Raw genomic sequence first — 12,116 nt, 5'->3', positions numbered from 1 at the left:
CAAATATAGCTATCTTCTACACAAGAGGTGATGGACCTCAGTCAGATCATACCCTTTAGACGTTCCAGCTGGGCTTTCTGATACCATTCTTTTTTTTTTTTTTTATGATAGTCACAGAGAGAGAGAGAGAGAGAGAGAGAGAGAGGAGGGAGAAGCAGGCTCCATGCACCAGGAGCCTGACGTGGGATTCGATCCCGGGTCTCCAGGATCGCGCCCTGGGCCAAAGGCAGGCGCCAAACCGCTGCGCCACCCAGGGATCCCCTCTGATACCATTCTAATTCTATTTCCACACTGAGCTGGTGAAAGAGATCACATACATGTGTTAGTGAATAATATAAACCATGATAACAATTTATCGCTTTGTCAGAGAGTAAAAAATAAACTCGTTAAATTACAAAAAAATGATGACCTGAATTGCCAACAAAAATATATAGAAAGAAAACATCATCTGGGACACCTGGGTGGCTCAGTGATTGAGCGTCTGCTTCTCCCTCTGCCTGTGTCTCTGCCTCTCTCACTGTGTCTCTCATGAATAAATAGTAAAATCTTTTTAAAAGAGAGAAAAAAGGGATCCCTGGGTGGCGCAGCGGTTTAGCGCCTGCCTTTGGCCCAGGGCGCGATCCTGGAGATCTGGGATCGAATCCCACGTCGGGCTCCTGGTGCATGGAGCCTGCTTCTCCCTCTGCCTGTGTCTCTCTCTGCCTCTCCCTCTCTCTGTGTGACTATGATAAATAAATAAAAATTTAAAAAAAAAAAAAAGAGAGAAAAAAAGAGAAAAACCTTCATCCAAGCGAATTATTTGACTCTTAGCTGTGTAGTAGCCAGCACTCCCCATCATCCTCTAATCCAGCCAGTAGAAGAGGGGCTTAGCAACCAAAGTACTTTGAGATATTTATTAGTTAACAGTCAATATTACTGCATTCAGTGAGAACTTGATCTTGTAGTGCAATTTTAACACTCAGTGTAAAGAAGAGTGATTAAGTCAATGTATATCCCACTGGAAATTAATGTTTCATCCTATGATTTTAATAAACCATCGTCTTTAAAAAATTGGGCTTTAGGAATGAGTTTCCAATTAAACTTTCTAGTATAATTTTTGCCAACATTATACTTTATCAAATGTTACTGAGTGTGCTCTTTTGGAGAAAACTATAAATACTCACTTCCTATGAATAATTTACATGGCGCAAAGCTCCCTGACCAATTTTTATTTTCTTTCATTTGATTCTTGTGATAACCTGGAGTTTGACCATATGTGGACATGGAATCAGCATCTTGTTGCATTTTCTTCTTCACCATGGCCAGGCCTTCTTTGTCTGCTTGGAATTTCAGTCTAGAGTAATTGGTGCCAATGGAACAATGTCAATTATCTAGATCCCCTACCTGTTCATTCTTGTAAAATTGAAGAACGCAATGCCGTCAATCTAACTTCTGGACATCATCTTAATGAGGACTTAATTTTCTTTCAGCCTGCATCACAGGGATTTTTAAAGTATTTGTCTATACTAAAAGAAATAGATGTCAAATCTGGTATACTGCTCTCAAAGCAACTGTGACATGACAAAGGAGTTTACATGTCCTTACAGATGCTTGAAGTTTCTTCAACAAAACCAAATGATACTTCAAATTCCATATTTAGGGGATCCCTGGGTGGCGCAGCGGTTTGGCGCCTGCCTTTGGCCCAGGGCGCGACCCTGGAGACCCAGGATCGAGTCCCACGTCAGGCTCCCGGTGCATGGAGCCTGCTTCTCCCTCTGCCTATGTCTCTGCCTCTCTCTCTCTCTCTCTCTCTCTCTGTGTGACTATCATAAATAAAAAAAATTTAAAAAAAATTCCATATTTAAAGGAAAAGTAGTGATGCCTGGCTGGCTCAGCGGTTGAGTGTTTGCTTTCAGCTCAGGGTGTGATCCCAGGTCCGGGGATTGAGTCTCATATCACGCTTCACGCAGGGAGCCTGCTTCACCCTCTGCCTCTGTCTCTGTCTCTGCCTCTCTCTCCATATATCTCATGAATAAGTAAATAAAATATTTAAAAAAATAATTAAAGGAAAAGTATAAGATACAAATTTTCTGGAAAAGGTCACTGATATAAATTTCTAGTACTGCAGCTGCTGCTACTAAGTGGCTAATAATGGGCAGCCAGTATATATCTGGAGAGTATTGCCAGCTGAAGAGACCAAAGAAATTCTGCTGGGCTGTGTCAGGTGGGGAGGACATAAGAAGAAAGGAAGGAAAATAAATATGCTAAATTAGAAATTATACACAGAATGTCACCTAAGGTGGGCACTCGTGTTGAGTTAAATCACACTAGATTGAATTCTTCACTCATTCGGGCATCCAGTTTAAGCTACCCAAATTACATACTTCAGCTTTATTGAAGTAGGCAGTATATATACACACAGTTTCTTACAGAAATTGGCAGTATATACATGTACTAGTAAAAATTATCTATATTTACTTTGCTTCTCTGTAACTTTCATTTGAGCAAGGTTGTATTCTACATGTGTTGAACTTCAGCCTGTGAAGAAGTCAATTGGCTTGCCCAAGATTATTCAGTACAATCAGTGTTAACACCAATTATCTAGACCAGCACTACTCAACAAAAATACAATGTGAACCACACATGTAATTTAAAATTTTCTGGTAGCCAGACTTCAAAAAGTAAAGAGAAACATGTGAAAACTGATTTTAAGAATAGTTTACTTAATCCAATATGTTAAACATATTACATTTTAATATGCAATCAATATAAAATAATTTTTGAGATTTTTTTTTGCTACTCTTTGAAATCCAGTATGTATTTTACATGAACAACACAGCTCAATTTTGAATGCTCTGTAGCCACACATGGCTAGTGATTACCATATTGGGCAGCACTGATTAGACTCTTCTAACCAAGATCTTTTATTATTTCTAACCAAGGACAAACCTTCTAACCAAGGTTTGTCTTCTAACCATGCAGGTTGAAAACAATGATTATTTTAAAATACTTTATAATCCAATATCTACCCACCTTTATGTGGGATATGTGGTTTGTGCTCACTTCAAAGATTGCAAATTGAACTAGAGCTGTTAGAATATTATCTGAGGGCTACCAGTGGTGTGGATTTCCCACTGGTTGAAATTTCTTTCTGTTGTTCCTTCTGTTTCCAGAAATGTATCTGTGTCATCAAGATGGTGGTGTTTGTGAATGTGTAAAGATGCTCATAAATCTCAATAGCTTGCAGTAAAGCATGTCCTTAGCCAAGGGATTAGCAGTACTAGGAGTCTACACATCAAGGAACACTTGGAAGAAAGAAATTATCTAAATGACCAACAACAGAAGAATGGCTAAATAAGTTACAATGACCCACAAGGTAAAATATTATGTAGCCATCAAAAGTCATGTATCTAAAGAATTTTCCTTGTCATAAGAAAATGCTCACAATGTTAAGTTAAAAAGCAGTATACAAGATGGTACAAATAACATTACACTGCTATTAAAAATGTGTATGTACGTTGGAAAGCATTAGAAAATCTGTCTGTGCACAGTGATAATGGAATAATAAGGTTTGTTTTTACTTTTGTTTTTAGTTCCCCAGCTTTCCGTGATGCTGTCACTACTCTCACTTAAAAAACAAAGAAACTACATTATTAAAAAAATAATTTACAAAGTTGACAAACTGAGAAGCAACATGCTCTAGGAAAGTCACACATTCTGGATTCTTCTTGCTATTTCTTGTAAAGTGATTTAGAGTGACGTACATGTGAAAAACACTAAATTCAAGGACTAAGCATAAAATAATGGGATGGAAAAAGATGACTTCTAAAGCATATCCTTGCCCCAAAGTACCATGTTTCTAAGTCAAACACACAGTAACAAGGAAGAAAAATGATTCCTCAAACCAAATAACTAGGAAAAAACACATTTACTTTTCCAAAATTATTCCTTCTCCTAAGTAAATTACAATTTGATGTTTCAAGTGCACTTCCTTGGGGTTGCATTTCTGTAGCTTATTAATGTTCCTTGAATGATGTTATCAGTGTTTATGTAAGATTCTGACCTCACAACACCAATAGCCAGGATCCTGAAAAGTGAAATGAACTGAGGGTTTTCACTTGTAAAAGAAGTTGTTCTCTTTTCTTTTTTTTTTTAAAGATTTTATTTATGAGACACAGACACACACACACACACACACACACACACACAGAGACAGGCAGAGGGAGAAGCAGGATCCATGCAGGGAGACCGACGTGGGACTCGATCCCGGGTCTCCAGGATCACGCCCTGGGCTGAAGGCGGCACTAAACCGCTGAGCCACCGGGGCTGCCCAAGAAGTTGTTTTCAAGAGAAATATCACCACCAAAAATATCCAATGGTTTTAAAAACTTGGTTTAACTTTAATAACTATTTTGCATCACAAGTGCTTTTTATTGTACACCAAAACAATTTAAGTTTTTATTTACAAAACACTGTCTTGTCACACACAACATACAGTGGAGCAGTACTATTTATTTATTTATTTATTTATCTCTAGTTTTTTTGCTATCTGCAAAATCATTAAAAATGATTTTAGCATTGAAGATCATTAGAAAAGTCTGCGTTTCTTTTTCTTGGCAAGTAAAATTCTTAACTTTTATAAGAATGGGGTTTGACTCTTAAAATTCTACGTAGTATGGTCCCTGGCATAGAGTAGGTGTTCAGTTCCTTTTTCTTTAATGAATGAATGCATAATGATTAAGGTGGGAAAAGCAGAAACAGTTTTAATATCAGCTAAAGCTAGCTCTAGTCAAACTGCATAAAACTTAATAAAACTTCATTTGTTATTTAGAGGTCACGATCTTGGATATATCAAGAGATTCCTTCAGCTTGGCAATTCTTTCTTAGAAGTTAAATAATCTGAATGTGAGAGGTTAGGGAAGGTAGAGAATCTTTTAGAGAGTGTTAGAAACCGCTTTTCAATCACAAAAAGAAATGCAGGGGCTTGCCAGTGTTTGTAGCGGTAGCTTTAGCCACTAAGAATGCACAAAGAAAAAAAGTCAGATGTCATATTGTTCCTGGGGGAAGCAATTGCCAGTTAGTAAAATTTGTTTGTATAGTGACTGTGTTGATCTAAGGTGCTAAGTCTAGAAAAGGGCTAGAAGAGACAAAGCCACATCTATTAAAATACTTGGCTGGGGCTGTCTGCACTTGGCAGAGGACAGACAGACCTGGGGCAGCACTGGCTTCCTTCAGGATCTGTTGTCCAGCAGAGTGACCAACACACCCATGAAGCTGCTATGAAGCACATTTAGCTCATATTGATGGTTTATCTTTACTTTTCCCCCATTTTCCCATCCTAAATTTGGAAACATAGAAGTTTGCAAAACTCTTATGAAACCCTAAAGCAGAATCTTTTCACCAAGTGTTTAGTTTGTTTTCCTTCAGATGTAGCCTCATAAAATGTGTTTTCATTTCTATCTGATCTGCTGGTACTCAGGTGATGCTGGAAACCACTGTTGGTAAGGCACCGACTTGTATAATTTTATCAGCAAGGGTGTAGATGTAATCTGGCATGTGTTTTCATGACCCCTGTAGGGTAGCATTATGGTCCCAAGGATAGACAGAGAAGTTCATTTGCCTTTCTTGCAATTGTATCTGTGACCGCATCCATTCCTCACACACACCCAATAAAATGACATTTAATTCACTTAATTAAATGTCCAGACAAGAATCATGATGTAACTTGGTTAAAAGCACAGGCTTACAAGCAAATTGAGTTTGGGCACTTTATTTGAATTCTCTTTGCTTCAGCCTCCTCATCTCTAAAAAGGGGGAAAATTCATAGTTATTTCATAATGTTGCGAGCACAGAATTTGTGGGAATATGCGAAGTATTTAGAAGAATGTGGGCACATGGTACACATTAAATGACTGTTAGCTATTACTATTATAATCATTGTTGTTATTGTTAGTACAATGATTAGGTATTTTCTCTTCTCCTATAGAACCCCAAACTAATGGGGAACATCAGGGAAATATCTGAAAGAACTATATTTTTTCCAATTTTAATGATTTTCTTCCTCCTCACCTATATTTAAGCAATGTGTGTGTTGGGGAGAGGTGGTGATTTAGGAGCATATCAACAGCTAGGAGAGAAGTAGAAGTTTAAGCCCAAGGAACAAAGTGGGGGGAAAGGAGATGACCATCTCTGAGCTCTACTCTAGAGCGAGCAACATGTCTTACTAGATTATATTGTTTAGTTTATACTGAGGCTTTTAACGTTTTATAACAAGATTCTGAAATTTTGGGATGCCTGGGTGGCTCAACGGTTGAGTGTCTGTCTTTGATTCAGATGATCCTGGGATCCTGGATTGAATCCCGCATCGGACTCCCTTTGGGGAGGCAGCTTGTCCCTCTGTCTGTGTCTCTGCCTTTCTCTCTCTGTCTCTCATGAATCAATCAATCAATCAATCAATCAATCCTGAAATTTCAATGATTTACATTGAACCTCGTCATCTATTTATGTTGATCATCATGGTGATGCTATTAAATTTATTTTCAACAATGCAAAAGCAAAAAAAAAAAATCCTTTCAGAAGAAACTCCTGTAACCATCAGGCCAGCTTAAGAAGGTAACACAAACTAGTTAAGAAGTGGATGGGATAATTCTTCTATTCCTAGTGTTAGGTAACACAAGCCTTTCAAGTAGGTAAACTTAACCGAAAAACCTGCAGTTGCTAGTTTTCACCTAATGGAGCAGAATCACTGGCAGCTCAACTATCGAAGCAGGGCAGAGACTTTCCCAGCTGGCAGTGGTAATGGGAAGGAAAAATACGAGTTAAACAATTAAAGAGAGGAACAATATTTAGCAAATACACAAGTGGCAAAGTTCAGTCAGTTTAGCTGAGCATTTTATGGTAAGATTTAGTCAGAAAGATAAACGCATCAGAGCTGAGCATTTAGCTGAGCATTTTATGGTAAGATTTAGTCAGAAAGATAAACGCATCAGAGCTGAGCATTTAGCTGAGCATTTTATGGTAAGATTTAGTCAGAAAGATAAACGCATCAGAGGGAATGGGTTTGTATTCAAAATGCCCTTCAAAAAAAAAAAAAAACAAAATGCCCTTCAGATCCTGGGGATGTTGGCAGATGTAACAGGACAGGACTTGAGCGGGCAAGTGCAGGGTTCTCATTAGAGAGGGCTATCTGGGTTGCAGATAGGAAAAATCAAAATGTGCTGGCATTTTGCGAGATGATGGAAAACATTCTTGAGGGTGAAAACAGACTATAGAGGAGATAAGACCCACAGAAGAGCCCCATGGTAGAAAGTGATTGTTAACAACGAGCTAGAACTAAAATGTAATCCTACCACCAAATCCAATTTTGTTTATGTGGTAGATCCTGTGACTTACACAAGATCCTGAGAGAAGAGCAACCAGAAAGAAAACAGGGATGATTTAAAAATGGATTGAAGGGGCACCTGGGTGGCTCAGTCAGTTAGTGTTTCAATTCGTGATTTTGGCTCAGGTCATGATCTCAGGGTCATGAGATCGAGCCCCATGTCTGCTCAGTGCTGGCTATGGAGTCTGCTTCAGATTCTCTCTCTCCCTCTCCTCCTGCCCCCCCACCTCACCCTGCTCCCACTGCTCACGCTTTCTCTTTCTCTAAAAAAAATACAAAATACAAATACAAATGGATTGAAAACAAGCTCTGTTTGTTTCAAGTTAAAGGAATCAGAGATATTTGACCTACAAAGAAAAAGGCTGAGGTAGATTCATTATTATGAGTCTATTTTTATTCTGGGGGCAGGGCTTTTTTTTGCATGTCTTTCTGGTGGCAAAGATCCACTGGGGAAGAGGGACCGAAGAGGTAACACAAACAAGAGCTTATGTAATTTGCCCGAGGACGCAAAACTAAAAAAAACATCAGAGCAAAGCCAAATTTTGGTCTGCATTTGCTGGGTTCTAATACCCAAACCCTTTCCACTATTCTACCCTGTGCTCCTATTGGTGTTTGGGGATTTTCACTAATCCATGCAAATCTCTAAATATTTTACTGCTTTCAGAGGAGATGGAGATAATGTCTTGGAGTCCAATAGTCTCCAGACATAATGACTGGCTGCCCATTCCAAATCAACACTAGCTGAACGTGTCACGTTTCATAGCTCTGCCATGGGGCTAAACTGATACTCCGTTATTATCTCCATTTCTCACACTACTACTTGTTTTAAGCTTTAACAACACAAGGATATAGCACGGACAAAATTGGCCTCACTGGGGTTAAATCTTGAAAGACTTAGTACAGGGCAGCTCCAGTGGCGCAGCGGTTTAGCACCACCTGCAGCCCAGGGTGTGATCCTGGAGACCCAGGATCGAGTCCCACGTTGGGCTCCCTGCACGGAGCCTGCTTCTCCCTCCACCTGTGTCTCTGCCTTTCTCTCTTTCTTGCTGTGTCTCTCATGAATAAATAAATAAAATCTTTTTTTTTTAAAAAAGAAAGACTTAATACATCCTGGGTACCATTCAAAAATTTAATGTGTAAGTCGACTCACATAAGCTCTTTTGTTTAGTCCAGAGTCATGTTTAGGACAGAGTCATGGCTTTTGGTTTGAACACTCATCATACTTTTGAGCCACACCCAGCATATTTCAGATTCTCTATCATAACTGCTAATGGAGACCTTGCTTCCTTATCATGTTGACAACTCTGTTGATGATGATGGGGGTGGGGATTGTGTGTGCATGTGTGTGTGTGTTGTGTATGTTATGTGGAAATGTTTGTGTAGTATGAAGAGGAGTCAGTAACTGTAGTGGAGAAATAACAATTAGCTTTCAATAAAAATACTTTTGACTATGGTAGTGATGGAGAAATGAAGCAGACTGGGAGGGAAAGGGAAGGAAACTAGGGAAGAATGAAGAGGATAAAAGGAGAGAAAGATGGCAGAAGAAGAAGAAAAGGAGGGAGAAAAATTGGATTGGCCCTAAGGATTGTAAATCCTCACTTTAGATGGTTTAGGACACATCATAGACATCTGTGTGTGTGTGTGTGTGTGTATACATATATATATATATATATATATATATATGAAATGATAATGTATACTTTGAAACAAAATCAGTATTTGGATTTTTATATCAGAGTAGACTTGGAGTTTATGTTATACAGTGACCTTTTGATACAAAGATAATGTTATAAGCCCATTTGTTAAAAAAATGTGTCAAAAATTTAGACAGCTTGGTTCAGAAATAGACATGAATTTTCACACCACCCATGCGAGTTCCCGCTCCTACTTAATGATCTACACCACCAAGATGAAAGACTGGAGTTGGGATTTAGTCCTCATCTGTATACCTGAACAAAACCAACTGGTTTTTCCAGTGACGAAGCTCAGATGTTCAAAATTCCTACCTGTCCGTCTGTCCCGATGGTTCCTCCACAGTTGGTGAGAAGTTCTGACATGTCATAGTAGCTAACAAACTCCCATAAACAGGCTTCCAGGTTCAAGTTTCGATAGAAGCGTAAGGTACTGGAACCTCTGATAGATGAGCTGTACTGGTAAGGATGAGTCTCTCCAATTACTTCTGGATTTTTCGTAGCATCAGTTAAGAAGCCATGGTGAGTCTTCACTTCAGTGTAATCTAGAAGATTGGAGCACTGGTGGTTTCCAACTCTTGAGCCATCAGGACTGAGGGTGAGCTCAAAGTTGGAAAGCTCTTTAGTGGAGATCACAGGGAGCATACCTGCAAGGAATAGTAACCATGTTGCCATTGTCACCAGCAAAGGACTTAGAACACTTATTTCTTTATCCTAGAGAAGACAAGTGTTATAAAATACTGTATAGCAATTACTACCAACATGGTATCCCAGGGATCCCGTGGCATTTTTCAGGAGATCTGTAACATTAAAGCTATTTTCATGATTCTAAAGACATTATTTGACTTTTCCAGCATTATTCCCTCAGTAGCACACAGTGGAGTTTTTTAGAGGCTACAAGTCCTCATATATTGCCATAGATTGAATGCAGAGGTAGATAAAATAATTCAGCTGTGTTTTATGAAGCCAGACATTAAGGGTATTTTCAAAAATGTAAAAAAAAAAAACAGCAATTTTTTTAATTCGTAAGTTATAGCTATTTTTCTGAAAAGCATGGTTTTCACATTAATATGTAATGGATTTGTTATTTTTAAATGAACGAAAAAATAAGTATTTAATGATTCCTTAGTTTTCATTTTAAATCCAGTCAATATTTATAGATATAACTCATAAAAACAATAGGCCTTTGAGATCCTATTTTTGAGGATGTCCTGAGACCAAAATGTTTGAAAGCTATCACTATACAGTATAAGCTAAAATATTTTAGGATTTGTGGGCCATAAGGTCTATGTGTCAACTGCTCGAGGTTGCCATGGTCAGCCGAAAGTTGCCACAGATGATTTGTAAAAGAATTAATATAACTGTACAGTAAGACTTTGTTATGGACAATGAATTATAATTTCATATAATTTTCATGTTCCATGAAATATTGTTTTTTCCCCCAAACATTTAAAAATGTAAAAAATCCATTTTTTAGTTTGCAAGACCATATGAAAGCAGGCAGCAAGCCAGATTTGGCACAGGGGCCATAGTTTTTTGAGCCCTGGCATGAGCAATGCAGCAAAAAGAACCATGAGAAAGGTGTTTTCCCAGGAAAACCTTTCCATCTCTTGCTCTCAGAGCAGAACTCTGGCCTAACAAAAGAACTGGTCAGCTTCTATCATGTTCTGGCAGAGCTGTGGTTATTGACCACATCAGACAATGCAAAGGAGTAGCATGAGGGACCAGTCTTTTTTTTTTTTTTTTTAAGATTTTATTTATTTATTCATGAGAGACACAGAGAGAGAGGCAGAGACATAGGTAGAGAGAGAAGCAGGCTCCCTGCAGGGAGCCCAATGCGGGACTTGATCCCAGGACCCCACGGTCATGCAGTCATGCCCTGAGGCGGAGGCAGATGCTAAACCACTGAGCCACCCAGGTGCCCTGGGACGAGTCTTTCTATTAGGAACCATTATAAGGGGACACCTGGGTCCCCTGGTCACCTGGCTCATTGATCAAAGTCTGTTCCATCGTGCTTGGACAACGTATTAAATTTAATTATACAGAATGCTTAAATCATCAGACTTTTTAAAAAACAAGATAGAAAGAAAGTAGAGTGACTTGAAAGAAACAGAAAAGCTTGAAGATCATATTGCAAAATGAACATTTATCATCTGCTTGGTGATTTCAAGTATTCAGTGGAATCAACCAGGTGCTGAGGAGCCCAAACCACTCCCATGGATGTGCTTACGCAAGCCACCTACCATCTATGTGTGGCATCGTGACGGTGAGCTTGATAAAGTTCGTGTACTCTGGGTCCTCGGGGCCTGTGTAGCGCAGCTTAGCTGAGAATGGCTCTGCTCCCACTGTCCCTGGCACCCTAGGCTGACAAAGACCTCAGGGAAAAATGAACATATTTATGCTAAAAGAACGTCATAGACAACACCTAAAGAATATTTTTAAGCTACACACGATAATTTTTTAAATAATAAAATTAAAAGTTCCCTGTGGACTGAGGCATGGCTAAAAGCAGCTATAAAAAAGTCAAAGGCCCTGGTGTGAGAAGTAAGTATAGCAGACAGTTTAGTAGCTACTTCTTATTTTATAAGGTTTGAGGAAAAAATAGTAACTGTCCAATGTACTTTAATACACACTGGACATTCTAGGTTATATTTACAAAATCATTTTAGTATAAAATGTGAACACAGTAAAAAAGGATTGAAAACCAACAGGAACAATAGCCAAAACTGTGGAAGGAGCCTCGGTGTCCATCGAAAGATGAATGGATAAAGAAGATGTGGTTTGTGTATACAATGGAATATTCCTCAGCCATTAGAAACGACAGATACCCCTTTGCTTCGATGTGGATGGAACTGGAGGGTATTATGCTGAGTGGAGTAAGTCAATCGGAGAAGGACAAACATTATATGTTCTCATTCATTTGGGGAATATAGATAATAGTGAAAGGGAATATAAGGGAAGGGAAAAGAAATGTGTGGGAAATATCAGAAAGGGAGACAGAACATAAAGACTCCTAACTCTGGGAAACGAACTAGGGGTGGTGGGAGGGGAGGAGGGCGGGGGGT

At 38.9% G+C, this 12,116-nt stretch overlaps 1 protein-coding gene across 1 annotated transcript in view; it reads right to left on the bottom strand.

Moving 5' to 3' along the window:
* Positions 1-12,116, bottom strand: part of FREM2 (FRAS1 related extracellular matrix 2) — a 168,749-nt gene that overhangs the window by 15,917 nt on the left and 140,716 nt on the right. The window contains exons 15-16 of the mRNA XM_025996841.2: positions 11,295-11,426; positions 9,367-9,698 (exon numbers count right to left, since the gene is read on the bottom strand). Of these exons, the coding sequence (XP_025852626.1) occupies positions 9,367-9,698; positions 11,295-11,426 (464 nt within the window). The remainder of the gene's footprint in view (positions 1-9,366; positions 9,699-11,294; positions 11,427-12,116) is intronic.

The sequence above is a fragment of the Vulpes vulpes genome, chromosome 9, assembly GCF_048418805.1.
Source record: "Vulpes vulpes isolate BD-2025 chromosome 9, VulVul3, whole genome shotgun sequence".
Classification (NCBI taxonomy): Eukaryota; Metazoa; Chordata; class Mammalia; order Carnivora; family Canidae; genus Vulpes; species Vulpes vulpes.
This window is presented reverse-complemented; position numbering and strand designations above follow the sequence as displayed.